The sequence below is a fragment of the Phoxinus phoxinus genome (genome assembly GCF_949152265.1).
Source record: "Phoxinus phoxinus genome assembly, chromosome: 9".
NCBI lineage: Eukaryota > Metazoa > Chordata > Actinopteri > Cypriniformes > Leuciscidae > Phoxinus > Phoxinus phoxinus.
Window position 1 is genome coordinate 32,637,703 of NC_136884.1, and position 26,550 is coordinate 32,664,252.

The 26,550-nt window shown below is 41.7% G+C and overlaps 1 protein-coding gene across 2 annotated transcripts in view; it reads left to right on the forward strand.

The window, feature by feature from the left end:
* The first annotated feature begins 4,543 nt into the window (after positions 1-4,543).
* The window catches only part of LOC307004695 (NACHT, LRR and PYD domains-containing protein 3-like), a 64,314-nt gene continuing 42,307 nt past the window's right edge, over positions 4,544-26,550 (forward strand). For both annotated transcript variants that reach the window (XM_079624100.1, XM_079624101.1), the window contains exons 1-4: positions 4,544-4,889; positions 16,026-16,299; positions 25,693-25,839; positions 26,022-26,069. In XM_079624100.1, coding sequence (XP_079480226.1) covers positions 16,047-16,299; positions 25,693-25,839; positions 26,022-26,069 — 448 coding nt within the window. In that variant the 5' untranslated portion in view covers positions 4,544-4,889; positions 16,026-16,046. The remainder of the gene's footprint in view (positions 4,890-16,025; positions 16,300-25,692; positions 25,840-26,021; positions 26,070-26,550) is intronic.

Here is a 26,550-nt window from a genome sequence, read left to right on the forward strand (position 1 = left end):
AGCCTCTGCCAGTCTCTCCTCCGGGTTTCACCCTCAAACCAATGGTCAGGCCGAGCGGGCCAATCAGAGTATTGGTCGCATCCTTCGCAGTCTTGCGTTCCGTAACCCCGCCTCTTGGTCCGAACAGCTTTCCTGGGCTGAGTACGCCCATAATTCCGCTCCATCCTCCGCTACCGGTTTGTCGCCGTTTCAGGGTTGCCTTGGTTACCAACCTCCGCTCTTTCCTTCGCAAGACTCCGAATCTAATGTACCTTCCGTCAGGGCTTTCATTCAGCGTGCTAGGCGTACCTGGAGAGGAGTTAGGACCGCTTTATGTAAGACTCGTTCCCGCACTCGACGGGCGGCTAATAGACGTCGAGTTAAGAGTCCCCGTTACACGGTCGGACAGAGGGTTTGGCTTTCCACCCTCAACCTTCCACTTCAGTCCATGTCTCGCAAATTGGCCCCTAAATTCATCGGTCCTTTTCGTATTCTCAAGGTGCTCAGTCCTGTCTCTGTCAAACTAAGGTTATCAGCTAATCTCCGACGCGTTCACCCTGTTTTTCACGTTTCTTGTATTAAACCCGTTGTGCGTGCGCCTCCCCGTCCTGTCTCTACGCCCGTGCGCGTTGAGGGCTCTCCCACCTACAGAGTCCGCAAGTTACTTGACGTTCGTCCTCGAGGGCGCGGTCATCAGTTCCTGGTCGATTGGGAGGGATACGGTCCTGAGGAGAGAAGCTGGGTTCCAGCTCGGGATATCCTGGACCGCTCGCTGATTGATGACTTCTACCGCGCTCGCCAGTCCTCCTCCTCGGGTGCGCCAGGAGGCGCTCTTTGAGGGGGGGGTACTGTCATGAACCGGGTTTTCCTTCCTTATCTCTCTGTCTCCCTCTCGTGGTTTGTTTTCTACTTGCATTTACACTTCTACTCATTACCCTCTTATTATTACTCCCAGCTGCTTCTTATATCCTCTGCTCATCTCTCTCTTCTCTCTCCACCTGTACGCCCTTCTCCCCTGATGAGACACGCTATTTCTGGTCTTCCTCTCCCCTTTGTTCTCCGCCAGATTATTGATTCATGTCACATACGTTACTGTTTGCTTACCTGCTGTCTTGTCGTGTCCTGTCTGGAACGTGTCGTTCTGCTAACCATCTCTACACAGCCTCCCGCTGACGTGAGTTTGCTGAGACCTGTTGTGCCCACTGGTTATCTGGACCCGCTCTCTGTACTCGCCGGTCTTCCCCGCTACTGGCAGTGCGCCAGCCTTCTCGTTTGCTTTTGAAGAGAAAGTTTCTGTTGACATTATCGCCTTGTTGGCTGCCTGTGTCCCCTTTTGTGGATTACCTGAGTTTATTAAAGAGACATTATCTGCCTTTGCGTTTGGGTCCTCTCTCTCTCCTTCTGAACTGTGACAATAGGCTTATGTCGCCCACCGACGTCTAGGCTACAATATGAAATAAAGGCTATATTGTTCTCGTCTCTACTTTTAAATTATGATTATATTTTTCTGTCCTAAACAATGTTCTATAGTAGCCTATTTCATCTGTTAATTGACAATAACCCCGCTTACATTTCAAAATACGGCAATAGCTGCTGTTTTGCACAATGTCCCTCTGCGCCACCTGGCGGTCATTTCGCGAATCTGGCGTGGCGTTAATAGGCATTCTGGTTGAGTACCATTTGTAAGTGTGGGCAGGGCCGTTTGAAGGAATTTGGGGGCCCCAAGCAAAATGGACATGGAGGCCCCCCCGTGTTAGATAAACATTATCTGGAAGGTTATTATAAAGTTGCGACAGATGACTATAATACCTTGTTAAATAGTTAATAAACAGTACCAGTAAAACACGTGGGTTGTCCTGATACTGTACTTCAAAATGTAACAGAATAAAGTAACTGTTCAAGGTCCATTGGTAACTTATAAAAATAATGTCATATGCGTAAACTGTTACTACCGTATATCACACGACACTAAGCTATGAAAAAATCATGTTCCTCTGCCTCTTTCTGGTTAGATACTGTTTATAGATGGGTAAAAAGACTGTTTGCTAACTGTTAAATGACAATTAACTAAAGATTAAATAACTAACAATTTACCATCTATTAATGATGGTTATTATAAAGTGTTACCGAAGAGATATGTTAGCATTTCCATATTTTGATATTAGAAGGGAAGGGATGCAGCTGCTTTCACAACTACCAATGCTTAAAATCATCCCAAGCTAATGTTTGATGCACAGAATTTATTGTGTGGTTTTCCTAACCCCCATAAATAGATTATCACGGTGGAATAGTTAGTAGGCTATAGCATGCTATGCCACTTTCATCAAAACCTATTACAAGCTATAGCAATGTCATGTCATTAAATACGATAAACAGTGATTCTGGAACAGATCTGCGTCTTCCTTATCCCGTTAAAAAAACATATTACAGCAAAAGAAAAGTTGCACTAACTGTTCGTTACCAGCAGCATTTGCCGTCAGGCAGGTAAAGTTAGCTAACATAAACATATTTTTGCTAGCCTACCTGCTGAAAAATTACACCATTTGTACAAGACAAGTAGAGCTATTTTATCCAGTTTATCACTTACCACTATCTTGTTTTTCTTTTTCTTTTCTGCCTTCCTGAAGCATAATTCCGCTTCATTATGACTACCGAGGAGGTTTTGTATTTTGCCGGTGTTCTGTCGATGTAGTATATACTGTATACTTTGTCAGAATAGCATACCGGAAGTTGATTTTTATAGCGGGTTCTGTCAATTTAGCCTACTTTATCAAAAAAGCATACCAGTGTTTGTGAAGGGTATGCTGTTTTGATAGCCCCTGGTTTAATAAAAATACAGTTTATAAAGGGGTATGCTGTTTTAAAGCCCCTGGTTTAATAAAAATAGAGTTTCTACAGGGGTATGCCGTTTTGATACCCCTGTAGAAACTGTATTTTTATTAAACAAGGGGCTATCAACATAGCATACCCCTTTATTAACTGTATTTTTATTAAACCAGGGGCTATCAAAACAGCATACCCTTCAATTAGGTAATGTGTATATATTATGCGATATAATACACAAACACTTACCGCTTCTTAGGTATGCTGAAATTATGGTTTAAATGTAACGCATGCGCAATTCCACAAATTTTACTGCTGCGCATGCGCATTAACCGAAGGTATCCCATTCTGATGGGTATGATCATAGATATTATATAGAGACTAGATGCCCTATTGGCTGCTGGGCACTGAGAAATACGGCCGCCATCTTAAACCGGTCGTACTCCTAGTTTCGTTGCTTAGCAGCAGTCAGATTCCAGAGCACTGTGGAGCATTTTCCTGTTCTAATCGGCGGACCAGCGCAAATAGGGCCCGGGATTACTTTTCACAAGTACATTTTAACATTACCGTACTTTTGGTTGTGTTTTGTGAATAGAATATTACCAGATAATTGAGAAGGAGCAAGGATCTTTGATATTACTGTACAGAAATCGTAGCCAGCCAACGTTCTAGGCTAGGTTTACTGCACCACTCGGCATGGAGAGGTTGGGTAAAGTCAGTTTATATACTGTCTATGGGTAAAGTAATTATTACAAGAGCTTCTCGGTTATCAGATACAAGCATTCAACGGCCCTGTAGCATAAACATATACAAATATAGGTTATTTGTGTTTGCGCACGTGATATCAGGAAGCAATTAACGTTAACTTACCTGTGTAATACACACATGACGGCGATGCGCAAATCGAGTGTGTGTGTGTGTGTCACAACTTATTAAAATATCTTACTTTACTGCAACTATCTGTTACTGCTTCTTTATCATATTTATAGTGTGTGCTTTATAAAATACCTTATCCTGTATCACATATTTTGATTTTGGACGTCTGGTCACTTTATATCTTTATTATTACTGTTAAGCCTACTATGAATATTAAAATATGCCGAACCATGTGTCATTTATCATATTTATATTGTGTGATTTATAAAATACCTTATATCCTACATCACATATTTTGATTTTTGACGTCTGGTCACTTTATATCTTATATCAGAATATTATATTACTGTTAAGCCTACTATGAATATTAAAATATGCCGAACCATGTGTCCTGTATCATAGCTACATGAATGACATTTGCAGAAAAAAACCCTGCGTGAAAATCAGTTCGGTATTCAGTGAGATATGATTAATTAAATGCGCTGACAGCTCATTGCACCTGCCATACAGATTACACTGAGTGGAGCGGGTGACCGGTTTAAGATGGCGGCCCCACGGCTCGACCGCGCTAGTAGGCAGTAGCGGTCGATAGGGCGTCTATCTATATGATGTCTATGGGTATGATGTTCCGTCAGAACACCGGCCGCAGAGATCGCGTGGTTGGCTGGCTGCTGTCAGCGAGAGGGGCCCTCTTGAGGGGTATCCCGATAACAGTGTCATTGCACTTTACTGCATTGACTATCAAAGGGGTGCTCACGCAGTTTGTCGTTGCATTTTATTCTTAACCAGTCGTTGTCTTGGGGCCCCAGGCCAGCTCGGGGCCCCAAGCAATTGCTTGGTTTGCTTGCCTTGTCGCGACGGGCCTGAGTGTGGGGGGGAAAAATCCAAATCTACTTCGATTCGATTCTATTCATGTTGTATGGATTAGTTTTTACATTGTGCCCCATCAGCATATTAAAATGTAAATGACTGAAACACTAGATAAAGGGTGAAGGTGTGTTTAGATTACGTACTGTCATTCTTCTAGTTTTATTCTCATGTGTCATGTCAACCTTAAAACAAGTTTAACTTGTTTTGCCGAAATGGTCTACTGAAAAACTCCCTCCGGTCTTCATAAACATGTAGAAGGGAAAGAAAATTAAGAGCCGCTGCTCAACACGACAGTTTAGAGGAAGAAAAGAAAGATCTACAAATATTATGTATTATTTGAGGTGAGTGTATCTTCTTTTTTTTACTTGTCATCATGTATGTGTCATCTCATGAGGTTTCAATCTTTTTGCTTCTGTTTTTGCTTCTGTTACGAATTCGGCAGGAAGGTTCAACATGATACAAGAAACATATCATAGCAAGGAGAAAATAAAACAAACAAACAATAATAGCTGAAAACGACGTGCCTGTAGACTGAACACGTAATACGCAATGACAACTCACCAATTTCACAAATTTGCTTTTTTTTGTTTTCATCATTTTCAAAATCTTGTACTTTGAAACCTGATTGCAAAAGTTAACATTTTCAGGCCCCCAAAACACCATTGTCGTGTAAATTAATGGCCAAAACAAAAAAGTTTTCCATTTTTAGTTAAAAAATCATGACGTCACATAGAGGAGAAGAAAGACCTGTAATGGAGTCACCAGATCAGCTCCGCCCACTCGTTCACTCTCCCCAGTGATAACCATCCAACATTAAAGTAATTGAAAGCTATACATTTTTTAACATTCGGCTTCAAAAAAATATAATTTAAAATATCCTAATAAATTATAATAAAAAATCCTCACATAAACCTATAATAAATGTCATATATCTTTGCCTTTCCTGTCTAACCGATAAGACGTATACAGAAATTTTATAAAAGTTATCAAACAGTCTGCACTGCGTAAATTATAAATTAAATATAGACTAATCCTTATTAAAGATTCAAAAGTTCTTTGACTGATTAACTTTACTGACAGACAGAATTATTGGCTGCTGTCCCTTTAAGATCTGCTGCTGCATGACACATCTGACACGTGCCTCATTCTCTCACAACCCTGTGTCCATTTAAGACTTTTGCCCTGTTTACACGAGGGTGAAAATGTAAAAATATTTTATCAGATGTGCCTTTCATTAGGTGGTGACGGCGTTTTTGGGGCTTAAACAGGAACAGTACAGGAAAATAACAAAACATTATCAAACTAAAAAAATATGATACTAATTTCATTGAAAAAAAAAAAACTATCATTTTTGATCGACACGCGAAGAGCAGCGAGGGTTAAAGCAGCAGCTTTACCGTATTAAACATGAAAAACAATGTAGGCGTCTCTTTCACTTTCAGTGCTTCACATTGCCACCTAGCTGACCAGTGTTGCCAGATTGGGCGGGTTCCCGCACAATTGGGCGGTTTTGAATTTGATTGTGCGGGTAAAAAAGGGTTTGGGCGGGTGGACAAAATTTGGGCTGGTTTGGGGTCAGTTCGGCGGTTTTCAAACATCTACATTTTAAAGTATAATTGGTTAACTAAACTAAAGTGTGCATGTAGTGCATAAAATCAGTCATCGTGACATTACAGCACACACATGCAGTGCAGAGTCAGCTGGCGTTGGTGTTGACGTCACCGACGAGCACGCACTTTTAGCCAATCAACGAGCGATCAGCAGAAGGACGCGATTTAGCGCGATAACTTGTAGCTGTATATTCAAGTGATCGCTAATGCCAAAGTGACATGCAGTAAGTTGCATCTACAGTAAAGAGTAAGATAGTGAGCAACTCTATAAACGTACACATGTGGGGCTTGATGACTCGATGGTGAATAACTGATGAGGAGAGCACAGTTGAATGACTTGAATTGAAATTGAATATGGGACGACTCCGAGCCATTTTCATGGTCATGTGCACACTAGCCTAACCAGACATCTGCAACATTTACACCGTCCAGACTGCATGCACTCTACTTGTCCCTGAAAGCTGCTGAAAAAGGTTTGCATGAACGATGAATCAGATTTGACTGCTAAATTCTGCGTTATAATCTGCAATGTGCAATCTGCTTCCGAGGCTTAAAGTCAACGGTTCATTTCTTGAGTGCCGTTTTAACAGTGTCCACCTGGACATTTAAATTCATATTTGCTAATTCTCCTTGATTATTGCCCTGGTTTGATCCGTTTTCCTTGATTTTTTTTTATTTTTTTATTTTATTTTACCATCGTTATTTTGTTTTAAGGAGATACAAATTGTGCTTATCAACCTTGAATGACATGGCCATAAAATTATATCACATTATTTTGGTAGTAAAATTTTGGGCGCTTTTTTCTTGGAGTGGGTGGGTTTTGGTGAGCTTTTGGGCTGGAAATCACCGTCCCAATCTGGCAACACTGTATCTGACTAGAGTGCACACTACATCGAATTTCACACACTTTTGCGTCGCCATATGCACGCAGATTTTTCCCCCATAACGCTCGTCTAAACGCAGAACAAAAAGTGATAACTTTTGCGTTTTCTCTTCAGATCGTTTCCGTGTTAACAGCCTGAATTTCACTAATTTAACTGCTCTTATGAAAATACTCTACAAAACAGACATTTTGGCATAATTGTGTATGTTAATGTTCTTTCAAGCGAGAAAGAACCGTTTTCTGGTTACGCTACCCAAAGTATGACAAAAATGAATGGATGCTGCGTTTGCGTTAAATATGCGTTAAACTGGACAAAATGTATTGAATGCGTTAATGTTGACAGCCCTATATGTGACCCGCCACGGAAAATAAGGACACAAGTCTGCAGCACAACTTTTGAGCAAAATGAGAAAGAAGTGTTTTTTTTTCGAAACGGGTGATTTTCGCTTTTTTGCAGAATCTGTTAGTTGAGATCACGAAGAAGCCTCTCCATGTTTTAGATATCAATATTGGTATATTTAAAATCGTACATTTTTAGGTTGAAATCGGCTTGTTTTGTGAGATTATAGCTTGCAGCAGGGGCGTGTCATTGTCTGTGTGTATTTCCATACTGGATAAGCCGGCTTTTGTTTCTTTTGTTATTGCCCTCGCCATCCAAGGGAACAGCGTGGTAGGACTGGGCGATATAATATCGATATAAAAAATATATTGATATATTTTTTAAATGGGATATGGAATTAGACCATATCGCATCGATATAGTTCAAAGTTGCGCTGTGATCCTTGCTGCAAGCTGCTGCGTGCTTTTGTAGCAGTCTGCGTCTCAACAGCCCAGTGTACAACGCGACAAATACTCACATTAAATGTTTACGCAGAGGAACAGGACACTGCAGTTCTCAAAAGTTTATTATTTGCATGTGCTTTAAAGCCTTGCCGGTTAAACATGTCGTTCGCTGCTGAAGCGCTGTTCTAATGCGCTTTTCTGCGCGCAAACAGCCGACGCGCTAATGCACTAAAAGCCTGTCTAACAGCGCCTGTATACTGGACTAAGTTATCTTTCGAGTCTTTTTGAGCTAATACGGTCAAATACACTCAAGGTATACATAAAGAAAGTTGGTTATGTCTAAATTGAGAGAAATCTGCGTGTCATATTATGCTACATATTAGACGCGTTGCTTTCAGGTCTTAAAGAGACAGTAGCCCTAATAGTAAACATACAGCCGCTTGTCCTTAAAGGGATTGTTCACCCAAAAATAAACATTTTGTCATTCTTTACTCACTCTAATGTTGTTCCAAACCTGTATTCATTTATTTCTTGTGCTGAACACAAAAGAAGATATTTGGAAGAATGTGGGTAACCAGACAGTTGCTGGTCCCCATTGACTACCATGGGAAATAAATATAGAAGTCACTGGGGAACATCAACTGTTTGGTTACCCACATTCTTCCAAATAACTTCAACAGAAGAAAGAAACTTATTCAGGTTTAAAACAACTTGAGAGAGTAAATGATGACAATTAACTAAACATTTGGGGAGAACTATCCATTTAATGTTAATAAAACAACATGTGCTTTACAGCTTTACAGGGGGAGCTTTACAGGGGGTATGGCTTATCTAAATGAGATGTAAATGAGCCCTATTGTCACTCCCAGCAGCAGAGAGGTGAGAACTGCTCAATCTTTAGAGGCAGATTTCTCCACTTTGAATTTTTTTGAGTGCCTACCTTCAAATGGCCACAACTTCTCCAAATATTATCAGATTTCCATGTGTTACACATCGTTGGAAAACTTGGAGACTACACTTTCAGAATCTGTGAATAACTCAAAATGCTCCAGAACCGACTTGTGTCCCTACTTTCCGTGACCGGTCACATATATATATATATATATATATATATTTATATATATGTATATATGTATTAGGGCTGTCATTAATGCAAAATTAGCTTTAAGAGCAGATGTCAAGCTGATGAGGGAAAGTAAACAGTTAATTGCTGTCTGCCATTTACTGTCAATTTGTGGCTATCAGACTGCATATTGAGAATGAGGAGATGTCGTCACGACACAGTGCCCTGCCCCAAGAGGCCGCGTCATCCTCCCCTTTCCGCCATTTTGGGAGGATACCTGCCAGCACCGTTCATTGTTTGTATTGGTAGTAGAGGAGGTTGTCGCACTATTTTATCACTCCGCTCAAGTAGCAGTGCTTCGCCTTCAGAGAACATAGTTCCCAGTATTTATACGGTTAAAATATGTCTGTGTCTCATGTGACTTTGTTTTTTGTACACTCTGTGACTATACAAATCACAACATGTAAATAGGAAAATGTTTGCGTTATTTTGTCACTTATTTGGATTAGTATGCTAGCTGCAACCATTTACATCCAGTCTTTGTGCTAAGCTAGGCTAGCGGGGGGTGCGTCAGACAGAGTTACGGCACGCACAGAGATGAAAAGGGTATGTATACTATGGACTTATCTAACTCTGGGGGATAAGGTGAATAGGCTAAAGTCCCAAAAAGTCGGAGTGTTCCTTTAAGACCTCACGTATGAATCTATTATACTGATACACATGCCATTTCTTTCTCAACTGTTTACATTTGGAGGAAATGAAACGAGTGAGGAGAGGCAGGTTTGTGTGTAACTCGCAGAGAGAGAGAGAGAGAGAGAGAGCAGCTGGTATTGTGTGTATCTATTCTGTGGGATTTGGTATTGGAAACATTTAATATATTTCAGTATCAATATGTATCGAGAAATCTATATTTTTGACAACACTACTTTGCAATTAGTTTATTATTTCAGATACCTTTTTAAAAGACTACAATTGTAAAATGTATCTATTATAGTGATGCACCGATGTGAAAATTGTGGCCGATACCGTTAAAACCGATTAATATTGCTGTTATGGCCGATACCGATATTTACCGATGTCGATATCTCTGTATAGAAAACACATTTTTATGATAATCAAATAAAGAGCTATTTTCCAAAACACTTTTTTTTTTTTTTTTACTTTGGTCATTTATTTTCTGAAATTACTGGTATTGGGCACCTTTACCTGTATGCAAAATATGTCATCAGATTTTCAGAATAAAAAATAAATATTTATATATGAATAAATTTTTATAAAGGATACAAGTGTGTCCTGAATTCAACACTATAGAATATAGGCTATAAGTGTTTTGTAATGAATATTAACCTTTATGCCTCATTATATATTTGACGACGTTGAGTGCATTAAGGGACAAAAATGTCCACTCTAAACACTACCATAAAACAATTATATATTTACATTTTTTTCCACTTTCACTGAGTTAAATATTTTAACCAACATCAGTCCTGAAAATAACTACCAAATATTTATTTAATTTTCAGAATTTTAACCCCTTAAATGCCATTTGTTTACATGATGCCACTGTTTTTATCGATGGAGAAAACATAAAAAAATGAAAAACAATTGTGTACTACATGCTAGGTGGATTTCTTGGGAGGGAATTATCACAGCCTGCATATGTCCATGATTAGCAGCAACATTGATTTTTACTCATTTTTATTTTTTGTGTTATGTCAGATTTTAAAAAAATATCACACTTAGCGCGTTAAGGACCAAAAATGGTCACATATTAAACACTGCCTAAAATATTATATATTATTATTATTTTCCACTTTTACTGAGTTAAATCTTTTAACCAGCATCAGTCCTCATCATAACTACCAAATATTTATTTAATTTCAGGATTTTAACCCTTTAAATTCCAGTTTTGGTGACTATACCATCAATTTGTATAAGAGGAAAAAACACTAAAACGTAATTATTTTCCATATACTAAATGCAAAGAGAAAACTTTAGCTTTGGATTAGCACAGTCTTGAATATGTCAAAGATTAGCTGCAACATTATTTCTGGTGCATTTAAAGATTTTGTGTTATGTCAGATTTTTAAAAAAAATCACACTTAGTGCGTTAAATACCAAAAATGGTCACATATTAAACACTGCCTAAAATATTCTATATTATTATTATTTTCCACTTTTACTAAGTTAAATATTTTAACCAGCATCAGTCCTCATCATAACTACCAAATATTTATTTAATATCAGGATTTTAACCCTTTAAATTCCAGTTTTGGTGACGATACCATCAATTTGTATAAGAGGAAAAAACACTAAAATGTAATTATTTTCCATATACTAAATGCAAAGTGAAAACCTTGGCTTTGTATTATCACAGTCTTGAATATGTCAAAGATTAGCAGCAAAATTATTTTTGGTGCATTTTTATTTTTTGTGCTGTGTCAGATTTTTAAAAAAAATCACACATAGCGCGTTAAGGACAAATTTGATCCTATTTAAACCCATTAAAATATCAATTTTTGAACCCACTGTCATAATATCATAAAATCATACTTTCTATTCAAATACCCTGTCATTACCAAGCCTTGGGGTAAAATATTTACTTTTTACTGTTTTCCACCAGTTGGTACCATTTTTCATACAATTGACATACTGCAAACATCTGCAGTATTGCAAACATTTTCCTGATTTCTACTAGGTGACTATAACCTGTGCCTGTCTCCCTACACATCAAAAATTGCTTGGTGACGTGGAAACATCACTTGTGACCCAGATCTTGATTCCATATTTTGCTGGTTTGCTGGGCATATACTGCCGGAATCTGCAGCGGCCTCGGAACCCGACCAGCTGCTCGTCCACACAGACGTCCACCCCGGGGTTCAAGAGAAGGGGGAGGCGGTACAGCCACTTATCCCAGATCGGCCTGAACGCCGCCAGCTTGTCATCCCGGTAATGTCCAGGTCGGGTCAGCCTGTCGTCAAATCTTACATTTGAACTGAACTTCTGGAAATTGCGGTGAGGCATGGTGGCCCTGAAGATGGGCCGGCCTGTGTGGTCATCCCACAGGCTCCGGGTGGACTCATTTCTGGACTTGTAGACTCCAGCCAGAATTAGCACCCCAAGATAAGCCTCGACTTCTGTTGCATCCACATTAATCCAATCTGTCTCGGACCGTCTCCCCTGGAGATTTGTTCTGTCCACAATTAACTTTACCATCTCCTCCGTGAACAGTAGCTGAAATGCAGACCTAGGGTCCACGATGCGAGCTGTTGCGTAATGTGTTGGTCCGGGTCGCAGTACCTTAGCTGGCACGTAGCGGAGCGTCTTGGCGTTAGTGGGTGACCAGTGAAGTCCATTTTTTGATGTCCACATAGGATCGGCAGTCTCCTCTGTGTCATCCAGTTCATCACTCGGAGTTAGAATCCGAATTCAGCTGAAACTCCACAGCATCATCTGAGGCGCTCTCCGTTACACTGCCATCAGACTCCGGCTCGCTGTCTGTTAGTTCAGTAAGGTAGTCGATTGCTTCGGTGGTCGTGTAGGTTTTCTTCATCTTGTCGAGTGTGAAATGGCCGCACCAAAGAGGTGCAAAGCTTTATAACTTTTGCATCAACCGCACTTGTATAAACACTGATTTCTCAACTATTCTAATCCAAAACAAAGGCAGACTTTGTTTTGGATCCCTCGCAGCTACATCTTTGTGTTGCCGCAAGATGCAAGGTGTTATTATTGTCTAAGGACTGACTGCATGGCTGTGTTTGTGCCTCTACGTAGGTGAGAAATTATAAATTAACTTTGAAACATAGACTGCAAAAAAAAACAAAGCTGTGTCAAAGGTTCATGTCTGTGCGTAAAATACGCATGAATCAAACCGAAAGAAAACAATGCATCGAGAAGCGCTTTCTCTTGTAAATGCACACACACACACACACACACACGCCTACACACACATCCTACACCACCGACACACGCACAAACACACACACACAGAGAAAGGGAGAGATAGAGAGAGTATAGACATAAGGGGTAAAATATAACCTTCAGGATATTATGATTTTTGTCACTCGCCTAAACACCATGTATTATATTTAGGCCCTACACACACACACACACACACACTTTTGTCAATGCAGACACACATTGCTCTCCGACATCCACACATACTCAGAAACATAATTTTAGATCATTGAGCCATTAAAATGCTTCATAACACCTTCAATAGTGCCCCTAGTGGAAACCAGGAAAATAACGTGCATTTCCCCCCATAGGGAATACCTATGTAGTGACGTCATCTGGTGGAATACACTATATAATGCAAATATAATGCTTTTGCTTCAAAATGAAAGGATGTTTCAACATAAGTCATGATTCATGTATTAATGACGGCCCCGGCTTTAAACTACGTTTTAATGGGTTTCAATGGGCCATTTTTGGTCATTATGGTGCTAGGTGTTCCTATTTGATCTACACAGTGTGTGTTATACATATTATGCAACATGGGATCATTTTTTAAAAATTTATCCAAAAAGTCACAATTTTGCCAAATTACATACCATTTGCATTAAAACAGCGAAAATGGTCAAAGAAATTAAACTGAAAATGACCAAAAATGTCCTAATGCAGCATAAAGGTTAAAATAAGAAAGAATAAATTGGCAATGTCAATAGCCGCGTTTCCGTTACAGATTTGCGCAATGTCCATCTCCCATGTTAAGCAAATGCGCTTTTAGATAACTTTTATTACATAATCAGAAGGTATTAGCTTTCGATTCGAATTTGTTCGTTTTAAAGTGGACATTTCAAGCTTTAGCCTACATAGGCTATATTTTGTTTCAGTTCTCGCGCTCCAGTTCACGGAGATCATGAAAGCACGCCTGATTGTTTTATTTTATTTTACAAAAGCACAACATTTTATTGTTATTGTGAGTTTACACAAATAAAAGGTGCTGCGAATAATGTATTATTATTTTATGTATGACCAGAAATGATAGAGTATTTTAAGCTATTTCCACTGTTGATAGGAAAATGCAAGTATTTGCGCCCGCGCCTCCTAGAGGTGGGGGGTTCGGGGGCATGCCCCCCCGTAAGCAAATTTTGTGCATTTTTATGTTAAATTCATCAATCTGGTGCAGTTTGAGAGTTCAAAATTAAAAGCTCCAACCCATATTAAGTGTGCAAATTAAACAAAGAAAAAAATAAAACCTCTTTTAGTAACAGTGTCTGTCTACATTACACTACTACATAATAATAGTTATAATATTAATCTCATGACAGTAGTCTAATAGCCATATATTGTAAAACAAATGCACTGAAGAATAATGGAAATTTTCATAATTAGTTTTGTACTAATTTCTATACTTGAAAGAGATAAGCACGTGATCTTTTATTTTGGCGGAAACTGCATCAAGCTTTTATTTTGGCGGAAAACATGGATACAAATGCGTCTTATCAAACTTCTCCTTTTATCCCATAATTTAAAGCGCTAAAACCAGCTGTCAGATGTTTTTGCGCCACTCCCGGTTGCTGAGCAACGCGCGTGAGTTTGACAGCTGCCTGTCAGAGTGAATCAGTCGTTTTTTGGGATTGTATAATCTAGTAAAAGAAATGGACAAATACAAGCAGTGTGTGGACAGTGCACAGTAAAAGTTTACAGCGTGTGCGCAGCTTTCATAATACGATACATACATTTAATTAACTTTTTATTTATTTTTTATTCTGCAATTTTGCGCCCCGTCCAGCAGATGGCGCCCCAGGTGGCCGCCTGTGTTGCCTGTCGGCAAAGCCGGCCCTGATTGTTAGCATGCTTTTCATCCATTCAATGGTGAAACGAAACTCTTCTTATAACTCAAGGAAGATATTTTTCCACATCCACATAGACTGTTTTTTTACTAGGGTGACAATACATCAAGACTTTAGAGTAAAAGCAAGCTGCAGCCGATCGATACTGTATAGGCTACTGACCTGGAAGTGAACGTGCATAGCCCGTTGCTTAGGACGTTAGCTTAATTTCTACTATGTTGCCAAATTTATGGATTGAGCCAAACTGGACTGTTTGGCAAGACGACTGCTGTTCTTTGCAATTCCTATTACGACTATATAACTACATTCTGCCTTATACACAGTTATATTTAGCCTACCGCGAGAGATATGTATTTCGCTTTGGACGCGCGAATGCATTCAACATGTTCAAACGTCAAACGCAATAGACGCAAATTTGACGCTCTCGCGTTTGGTGTGAACGCAGCATAAGCCTACACACACGTCAAATACACAGGAATGATTATCGGTCTGTTCACATCGGCACTATTTTGACATCGGAACGATACCGATGTATAAAAAAAATTACTCTATCGGCCGATATTATATCGGCGGCCGATATATTGTGCACCATATAATAATAATAATAATAATTAATAATTCATTACATTTATATAGCACTTTTCTCAGTACTCAAAGCGCTTTACATAGAAGGGGAAATCTTATACATTTATATATTATATATAAATTCCCACTCATAATGGTACAAGCTGCATAAAGCAGTTTCAGCTTTTTTTCTCTCTCTCTCTTTAAGAAGCATGCATCCAATAATAAAAAAGTTGATATCACAATGAAAGAAGACAGCAGGTGGTTTGGGCTTTCCGATTTTTAAATGGAATGCATGGGAATTTGCATTGAGACCCTTAGCATACTGGTAAATCTATCAGCATCTGTTTCTTGACGTAATTTGGAAAAGAATATTGTTATTTTATCTACTCCAATATTCTGGATGAAAAACTAGCTAAATTTGGTCCGCTGACTCCGCTCATATCTTATTTGATCAAGTATGGAATTTGGTTGAGAGGACAACAAATCTTCAATCAAGATTTTATTCTGAGCCCTCATTATTGCATAACTCAAAAATACCATGGAATAACTTGATGATGTTAGCTTCCAGGAATCCAAATCATCAAAATATTCATTTTAACTTTGTTCATCGATGATACTGTATCACAAAAACTTTTTCAGATGAAGAGATCATCTTCATCAAACTGTCAATGTTGTTCTCAACAGCCAATTCGCACTTTCTTTTTTTCTTATTTTTTTAACATATGGTTTTCATAGTTGAAGTATTAAGGACAAATCTTTTTCTTTTGGTCTAGCTGAGGTGATTCAGGGGAAAGATGACATCTGTTTCACAGCAGCTTCTGGACACACTAGATGCTCTTGACAGGGTAAAACTGAAGAGGTTTAAATGGCACTTAAAACATGATGGTCTTGCTTCAACTGCTGATGTGGAGAAGGCAGATGTCATTGACACAGTGGATCAGATGGTGGCACGTTGTGGACCAAAAGGAGCTGTGAAGATCACACTGGACATCCTTAGAAAGATGAAATACACCCATCTGGCTGAACAGTTAGAGGACAAAATCAAAGGTAACAAACTCCTGGTGAATTCAGCATTACAATAATTCTAGGCGAGAGGATCTTTTGAAAATCCCACGATTCAATTCAAATCAAACCCAAATTTCTATTCGTTATTTGCATAGATTTAAAATCTATGATCAAATCTAAAATGTATGCATATATCAAAAAATCGAGAATTGAACAGCAGAGAAATGAACAGTCTGTAAGTGCCAATTGGCTTTATGCACAGCTGCGCTATTTCCTGAACTTCAGGCAGCTCCTTTGTTTCCTGTCTGCCATTATTGGACAAGCTGATTAATCCAGGTGTGTCTGATTATTGTTGTTGGTCAGGCTCACCTGGATTAATCAGTTTGTCCAATAATGGCAGACAGGAAACAAAGGAGCTGCCTGAAGTTCAGGAAGTAGTGCAGCTGTGCATAAAGCCCATTGAGTGGGAGTTATTTAGTTTAAATTATACACGCTGCATAACTGCATTAATTTAATCTGATTTAATCATTAAAATGAGTGAGCATCAAGACAGACAGACATGTATATGAAAGGAAGTGACTATCATCTAGATATGGGTTGCATTTTCCAAAAGCATCGTAAGCCTAAGTTGATTGGTGGAAATCGTTTTACGATCAATTTAAGCTTATGATGCTATGGGGAAATGCAGCCCTGATCAGTGGCCGATTGTTTGGAGTTGGAGATATAAGACACGGGCCATTGCATTCTCTATATTTATTACTTTAGCCTCAGACACAGAACACATTCTCTTTTATAGGCGGGTATTTGTTCGTTAACACAGAAAACTGTGTGTGCGTAAAAACGAAAATAGCCTTATAAGTGTACATGGAAAGATCTTAATAAAAATTTGACGTGTGCTCAACTAACTAAATGAAACATTATTTAAGACTATTTTCTATTTGTTAAGTTATTGATATGAACTGCTGTTGTCAAGTATAAGCTTAATTCATAATACTTCCTCCGTTGCTCTCTAAACTGTCTGGTGGGTGCTGCACTGTCGCCTTCTTTGAAATGACATCACATTATTTAACATTTAGAAAATATATTTTTTTTAGCCACTTAGAGAATCACCTTATAGAATCACGCCAATTGATTGGCTGATGGCGTCCGCGCGACATGGCTCCGCCCCGACGCACTCACGTCGCGTCATCACATTCGCGCGCGCGCCATCTGCTCCTCAGATTTCTCTGCCGAAAAGAAAACTGTCAGCAGCGTGAGGAGCTTGGCCGCTAACGCAGCGTCTCGTTCCCTATTCAGAGAACATAGGTTACGTAAGTAACCAGAGACGTTCTCTTTCATAGGTTCACTCAACGCTGCGGATAGCGCAGTGGGAACGGACTACCAAACTCGCCAAGCTAGAACGCTTTATGACTGGTAAACAAAAGAGACAACGACCAAGAAGAGTTCAAACAGAAAGAACCTGGGAACCCGGGGTCATGTCAAGATCCAAACTATAGAATCGTACAAAAGTGTGCGGAGAGGACCAACCTGCCGCAACACAAATGTCCTCCAAGAGTGCTCCTCTAAAAAGCGCTTGAGAAGATGCCACACTTCTGGTGGAATGAGCTCTAATGCTAAGGGGTGAAGGTAAGCCACGCACCCCGTAAGCCAACGAGATAGCCTCTGTAACCCAGTGGGAAATCCTCTGCTTCGATGCAGCAAGCCCACGGCGGCTAGCACCGAAGCAAACCAAAAGCTGATTAGATTTCCTCTAACCGCCTGAGCGGTCTACATAAATCTTGAGAGAACGAACTGGGCAGAGCAAGTTAAGCTTCCTATCTTCCTCAGAAGAAAATGGAGGAGGGTGGAAAGCGTTAAGGTTAACTACCTGTGAGCGAAAAGTTGTGGAGAGAACCTTGGGGACATACCCTGGTCTCGGCCTCAAGGAAACTTTGACCAGGCCAGGGGCAAAGTCCAGGCAAGACTCGCTAACAGACAGGGCTTGCAAGTCTCCCATCCGCTTTAATGAGGACAACGCTAGCAAAAGAGAGACCTTGAGAGTCAGGATCCTATCCGGAGCTGACTCTAAGGGCTCAAAGGGGGCCATCGTCAAACCCTCTAGGACAACAGAAAGGTCCCATGAGGGAACTCTAGGGGAGCGAGCCGGTTTCAGGCGCTTCACCCCACGCGTAAAAGCAGAAACTAATCTTAATTTACCCAGGGGAATCTCATCCGATTCCCTATGTGCTGCAATAGCTGCGACATCAACTCTGAGAGTGGTAGCAGCCGCCCCAGCAGCAAACTTCTCCTGCAGGAATTCCAGCACTGAACCAACAGGGCAGTTAACTGGGTTCCTATCATGCGCTAAGCACCAATTCTTAAAAACCTTCCATTTGGAAGAATACAGTCGCCTTGTAGAAGGGGCTCTGGCACTCGCAATGGTCTCCTGAACGTCAGTTGGGAGACCAGAGCTTAATGTTAACGGCCTTTGATCGGCCAAACATATAGCTTCCATATGTCTGGGCGAGGATGCCAAATCTTGCCCTGCAGCTGTGACAGCAGATCTTCTCTGACTGGGATCCTCCAGGGGGAAGATTCCAGTAGAGGAATTAGCTCCGAAAACCATGGCTGAGATGGCCAGAACGGAGCCACTAAGAGGAGGCGGACTCTGCTCTCTCTCACTCTGGCCAAGACCGCCTGGATCAGTTTGATGGGCGGGAAGGCATAGAGTTTCTGCGTTGGCCAAGGGTGAGCGAACGCATCTATCCCCAATGGGGCCGGGTGACTCCGTCTGGCGGTTCAACATCCATTCCCCCGATCTGAGTTTCTGTCTCGACAGAAAATCTGCTGCGAGGTTCAGAACCCCTGGGACATGAACCGCTCTTAGAGAAAGGAACTTGCTCTGAGACCACAGGAGAAGGTGACGCGCATGCCGGTCTAGGCTGCGCGACCGAGACCCTCCCTGCCGGTTCACATGTGACACCACTGCCATGTTGTCTGTTCTGACAATGACATGGTGCCCCTCCAGGAGAGGGAGGAATTGCTGCAGAGCCAGAAAAACGGCTCTTAACTCCAGGCAGTTTATGTGCCAAGAGAGAGCCTCTCCAGTCCAGACCCCACACGCTGGTCTGCCCTCGAAAACTGCTCCCCAGCCGGTGAGAGAGGCATCCGTCGTAACCATCTGGCGACGAAATACCGCACCCATGCTGACCCCTTTCCGAAGAAAAAGAGGGTCCCGCCATACTGACAGGGCTCGAAAACAACTGTGCGATACCTTCAGTAGACGAAGGGTTGACCCGGAGGGTCGAACCCCTGAGAGCTTCACCCACCACATGAAGGGTCTCATGTGGAGTAGGCCCAGCGGTAGTACAGAGGAGGCCGCGGCCATAAGACCCAGCATCCTGCGGCAGGTGCCCACAGACACATGATGGCCTAGTGAAAAACGAGCCAAGCATGTCGTCAGGCTGGAAATCCGTGCAGGGGCCAAGCGGGCCTGCATGAGAACGGAATCCATGTTCACCCCATAGAAAACGGTGCTTTGAGCCGGAGCAAGAACACTCTTCTCCGAGTTCAACCTCAAACCGAGAGACTGGATGTGACTCAGAACAATGTCTCTGTGGTGGGGGCCACTAGCTCCCTGGACTGGGCTAAAATAAGCCAATCGTCCAGGTAATTTAGAACACGGATGCCCTGGAGCCGCAATGGGGCCAGAGCTGCATCTATGCACTTTGTGAATGTCCTCGGGGCCAAAGAGAGGCCGAAGGGAAGGACCTTGTACTGGAACGCCCTTTCTCCAACGGCGAACCTGAGGAACTGCCTGTGTCGCCAAACAACCTGGATGTGAAAATAGGCATCCTTTAGATCTATCGTCACAAACCAATCCCCTGGCCGAATCTGAGATATGATAGCTTTCAGCGTCAACATCTTGAATTTCCCTTTGTAAAGGGCGAAGTTCAGTCGGCGGAGGTCCAGTATGGGACGCAAACCGCCGCCCTTCTTCGGGACCAGGAAATAACGGCTGTAAAAGCCCCTCTCGGATTCCCCTGGAGGGATCTCCTCTATTGCCCCTTTGAGAAGGAGGGAAGAGATTTCCTGCTGCAGTACAGAAGCCTGAGTGGCGCGGTCTACTACAGTCGGAAAGACCCCGTTGAAACAGGGGGGATTGCGGCAAAACTGAAGAGTGTAGCCGAACCGAATTGTGCGAAGAACCCAAGACGATACCCCTGGTAAGCGCTCCCATTCTGGAAGGAAATGAGATAGAGGAAGAGGAATGTTGTAGTTCAGACGACATACCTGAGTGAGGGTGCCGTGTTGACGTTCCTGGGGTAAAAAGGTTGGCTGTGCAGGAAGGCTCTTGGCGTCCTGGCACGTGACGGGAGGCATCGATGCTGGGGTCATGGTGACCCGGTCCGCCTGCTCCAGAGGAAAACGGAAAGTGCCTCCGAGGGTGCGGCTGGCAGTTATAGAGAGTGTGCGGGGTGAGGGGAGAAAGCAGAAAACGTCTCCTTCCTCCCGCACTGGACTGAGTCGATATGGTGAAATATGGCCTGCACTTCGAGACACTCTGAGTGGCGAAGGTGACAGGGCAAGGAAAGGAGAGCTGGGGGGTGGGCAGAAACGCTTGCGCGGTCTGACCCAACCCTGAGAAGGCAGAGGAGCTCTCCTTTTTCCGACCGGAAGGTCAGGAACGGCTCTGGGCCGCCGAAGCGGTCGGTTTGTCGGACCGCTTTAATTGGAGGCGTTTGTGAGGCCGTTGACGGGGAAATGGGCGACCGCGGGCTCCCCAAACCGTGGTAGGTGGGGGATGTCCCTGTTCGCTCCTCCTGGAAGAGAACTCCGGTCAGGAGAGGGACGTTCTCTGGGTTGCACCGGGGGTGGAGCAGAAGGTTCCCTAGCCCTCCTGGGCATGAACTGCCTAAATGCGGCCGACTGGGATTTGGAGGAGCGGAATTTCTCAACCACTGCGTTGACCGCCTCACCAAACAACCCCGTCTGAGAGATGGGGGCGTCCAAGAGGAAAACCTTCTCTTTGTCCCGTATTTCCGTGAGATTAAGCCATAAGTGGCGCTCCACCGCCACGGAGCCGGCCTGCAAAAAATGCTTTTCTTACTTAGTATTTTTGTTTTGTTTCCAGTCCAAATATCTAAAAATGATTAATTCAAGAAGCATTTACTAGAGAAGTAAAATGACATAAGAAATTCTATTTTGTTTTAAGATAAAAAGAAAGTAATTTAAGTAATTTTTGCTTAAAACAAGCAAAATTATCTGCCAATGGGGTGAGCAAAAAAATCTTAATTCGAATGGAAAACAAGAAAAAAAATCTTAATTCGAATGGAAACCAAGATTTTTTTGCTTACCCCATTGGCAGATAATTTTGCTCGTTTTAAGCAAAAATGACTTAAATTACTTTCTTTTTATCTTAAAACAAAATAGAATTTCTTATGTCATTTTACTTCTCTAGTAAACGCTTCTTGGTTTAAGAATTTTTAGATATTTGGACTGGAAACAAAACAAAAATACTAACTAAGAAAGTATTTTTTGCAGAGCGACCTAAAGCACGTGCGGTATGCTTGGTGGCCCTTAATGCTAGATCAGTAGCCTTACGAAGCTCCTTGACCGCTTCAGGGGTCACGCCGTCGCCCTCGTCCATTTCTTTCAGGACGTCCGCCTGGTAGGCCTGGAGAATGGCCATAGTGTGCAGAGTCATGCCTGCCTGCCCAGCCGCCATATAGGATTTTCCAATGAGAGAGGAAGTAGTCCTACATGCTTTAGAGGGAAGGAGGGGGCGCGACTTCCAGGACGGCGCAGACGACGGAGCAAGATGGTCGGCTAAAGTCTCCTCAATCGCCGGAATGGCGGAATAGCCCTGTTCCACAGAACCTACTAGGTTGGTGAAATCAGCAGCTTCCGCATTAGTGAGGCGCGAAGAGAAAGGCTGCTTCCAGGATCTGGAGATCTCATGATGCAGATCACTGAAAAATGGTAGCTTCCTCCGTTGAGGCCTAGAATTAGGGCCGCTGAGAAGCCTCTCGTCGAGTTTAGAAGATTGAGACTCACGTGGCTCGTCGGGCCAATCAATAGTAAGCTTCTCCGTAGCGCGAAAGCACGTCCACGAGCTCCGCGTAGGCCGCAGTAGGCCGCGCTTCCTGGCCGCTCGGCGGGATAACCTCGTCGGCGAGAGTAGGCCCGAAATCCTCTGAGTCGGATGCCTCGGTAAAAAGTATATCCTCCAGCCCAAAAGAAACCGCGTCGCGTGCTCCCGGGCTGGGGCGCAAATAATCATGTGAAAATTCGACTGGCATGCCACGTGCGTGCCGAGGGGAGGGAGGGAGAGAAAGAGCGGGGCTCGTCTGCTCGAACTCCACGTCCTCAAGCTCTACATCCGATCCCCAAGCCGCGGATCCTCGAGAGGCCTCGGGAGCGCGGCAGGGGGAGACGAATGATTCTCTCTCACAGACCGCGAGCCGCGATTTGAGGGTTCTGAGCAACAAATTTTCACAGAATTTGCATTTAGACGATCCTATAATAGCCTCACGCGCATGTGAAAAACCCAAACATTTAACGCACTTACTGTGTGGGTCGTCGTTAGCGATGTAACGAGCACATGGCGGAGTACAGCGTCTGTAATCCATGGCAGCTTCACCGTAAGGAGAAACAGAGTTCCGCTTAAACAGTCGCAGAAGCGCCGAGAATAATCCTTGTAATAGTTGTTAGCTTTCAGAAAAACCACGAGCGAAGGGCAAACGTGACCGCTTCGTTCTGAAGGTAGAGAAATCTGAGGAGCAGATGCCGCGCGCGCGAATGTGATGACACGACGTGAGTGCGTCGGGGCGGAGCCATGTCGCGCGGACGCCATCAGCCAATCAATTGGCGTGATTCTATAAGGCTTCAGACAATCGCCACATTCAGAGAATATCCCACTGCGCTATCCGCAGCGTTGAGTGAACCTATGAAAGAGAACATCTTCCCTGGTCACTCCCACTCCATACCTGTAACCTATTCACTGACTAATACTCCCATTCCAACATAATCCTGTTGTAACAGAGTAAACTATCTGTCGCTGTTTTTCCATATCCATAGGAAGGGAATTAAAAATGATATGTCTAGTAATACTACGAGGCACTAGAGGGTGCTTGTTAGACTCACATGGCTTGTAAATAAGGTGAGTGCTTGCCTTAAGAAGTAGATGACTGGGAGGATTTCCGGAACGGACGGGCGTGACATGGTAGATCTATGGTTTCAAAAAAAGAGATGGAGATGCTGGTTCATGCTTCTATTTCCTCACGATTGGACTATTGCAATGTGCTGTACACTTGTCTGAATAAGTCTTCTATAGATCGGCTACAAGTCGTGCAAAATTCTGCTGCTAGGCTTCTGACTAAAACCAGCAAGAGGTCACACATTACTCCTGTGCTGAAGGCCCTTCACTGGCTTCCTGTTGGTTTTAGAGTACATTTTAAGATTTTGATCATTACTTTCAGAGCCTTGCATGATCAAGCGCCCTCTTACGTCCAGGATCTTTTACATATGCATACTCCATGTCGGTCTCTGAGGTCTTCTGGGCAGGATCTTTTAACTGTCCCCAGAACACGCCTTAAGACTAGAGGTGACCAGGCTTTTAGTGTTATTGCTCCAAGGCTTTGGAACTCGCTTCCTTTAGCTCTGAGAACTCTGAGTTCTGTGGAATCTTTTAAAAAACACCTAAAGACTCATCTTTTTGGACAAGCTTTTAACTAACAATATGATTTGTCTGTTATTGATGTGTGATGTTATTTTATTTTTTAAGGAATTTGATGGTGGTAGAGTTGTGCTTGGTTTGTTTTTTGTACTGTGCAGCACTTTGTGACCCTTCATTGTCTGTGAAAGGTGCTATACAAATAAACTTTACTTACTTACATGGCAGAGGGATCCGTTTGAACGGATTGACGGCGGATTGCAAACAAACTGTATCATGAGTGTAGCAATGGGTAACAGTTCAGATGGGGATAGTGATGAATGGTCATCAGACATGGAGGTTAATCAAACTAAAAAGGCACAGAAAAAAATAATGGACTGAAACGAGTAGTGGAGGAGAGAGTGCTTCAAGACAAACAGCTAAAAAGATTGGAGCGAAACCTAGTGGGAGCAGTAGGTCTGATGATGACAAGCAGGAAGAGTGGAAATGTATTATTACGCTCAGTAATGATAGAGGCCACGTTCATCCAGTACAGATAACTACAGCAACTGAGAGGGAAATAGGGAAAATTAAATATGCTAAATAGCTGAGTAATAGAAGAATTCTAATATAAACAGTAAATAAAAAGCAGCAGGAGATGATTCTGCCTTTGGGGTGGAAAGATTAAAGTGCACATACCAGGAGTGGCAGCAAAATTAAGAGGAGTGATTTCAAATGTACCGCTGGAAATGTCCATTGAGTATGTGAAAAATGAGATAAATGGTAGAAAAGTACTAGAAGCTAAAAGACTCCAAACAAACAAAAATGTTGTTAAAACGGATAGCTTGTCTGTGCTACTTGTTTTTGAAAAAATAATGCCTTCTGAAATCCAAATGGGATGGATCTGGTAGACAGCTGCGTTGACTGGATTTAATAAAGCACAGTGGACGAAAGCCCTCTTTTCTGATGAGAGCAAATTTTGCATCTCATTTGCAACTCCAGCCGATGACATGGCTCCCCAAACCAACACAGACTGTGGAAACTTCACACTGGACTTCCTCTCTTCCTCCAGACTCTGGGACCTTGGTTTCCAGATGAGATGCAAAATTTGCTCTCATCAGAAAAGAGGACTTTGGGCCACTGTGCTTTATTAAATCCAAAGTCAACGCAGCCGTCTACCAGGACATTTTCAGAGCACTTCATGCTTCATTTCCCACCAGGATTTGCACCTGTCCACACTGCCAAAAGAACCAATGACCATGGTATTACTGTGTGATTACTGTGTGATTTCATGTAATATTCAAATTTTCTGGGATTTTGATTTCGTGGGTTTCATAAGCTGTAAGCCATAATCATCAAAATTATAACAAATAAAAGCTTGAAATATCTCACTTTGCATGTAATGAGTCTATATAATATATTAGTTTCACTTTTATTAGTTTCATTCTTGAAATAAATAAACTTTTTGATGATATTCTAATTTTATGACCAGCACCTGTATATCACAAACAAAACAACATGAAAAATGTTAGCTCATTGTTATGTTAACTCAAACTCTCACATCATCAAGTTTTAAAATGAATTGCCTGGACTTGCTAACTTAGGTTCCATGAACAATAAAATTCCTTGGAGTGACAAACACATGTAACCTTTGCTATCTGACTTGTGAAAGGGCCTTTCGAGAAGGGATTCAGGTTTTCACTTTCGTTTGGAATGCTGTTCCCTTCCCGGAGTGCCCTTCAAGGGTGCAAATATGTAATTTTGAATTTACGCATAAATCTCTCTCTCTCTCTCTCTCTCAGAACAATTCCAGATGAGCAGCAGTGCTCAGATTAGAATCAGTGTTGATGTGAAAGCTGAAACAGGTGGAAATGTAAATGTTCCTGTATTCACTGGAAACACCATCACAGGTCCAGTAAACATTTATGGCTCAAATGCTTCAGCAAATGGTAAATTTTCTTTACTATGACATGATACAGTACTTGTAATAACATCTGAATAAAGACTGGCTATGTTACAACCTCTGTAATTTTAGTGGGACACACATGATTTAGCACCATTTTCCGCATATTTCACTTAATATTTATCTGATGCTGTATTTCTGTAATTTACATAATTTTTGTCCTCACAGATCAACAAAAATGCACAGAGACAGCAGAGAAACACACAGAAAAACAAGGTAATCCAACATAAGTGTAACAATAAAAACTCAGAGCAAATTGATCAGATACAACAAAGTATTTTGCACAGCCATACATTTTAACAATATGTAGTAGCACCTGCGATACAACTACACCACACCAATTTCTCATGGGAATCCTAATTAAGAAAATACCAAAATGCCTAATATAATACTATTAATGATTGGATTGCAAGCTTTACCAATACAGAAGATAGTTCATTAATTCATAGCTGATGTGATACTACACAAAGAATGAAAGAGGGAATTATTAAATACTTGATACTGAGTCCCTTCAGAAACAAGTATGAAATCAACAAAAACTATCATACAAAGCAAAAAATTAAAATAAAATGCGGTGTACATGGGTGGATTCACTTTTTTCTACACAACAAAATATCAAGAGTGTTAAATTAACACTACTCAATATTTATAATTAATGTTAATAATTATATTGCAGTTTAGATAATTAAGTGGTGAT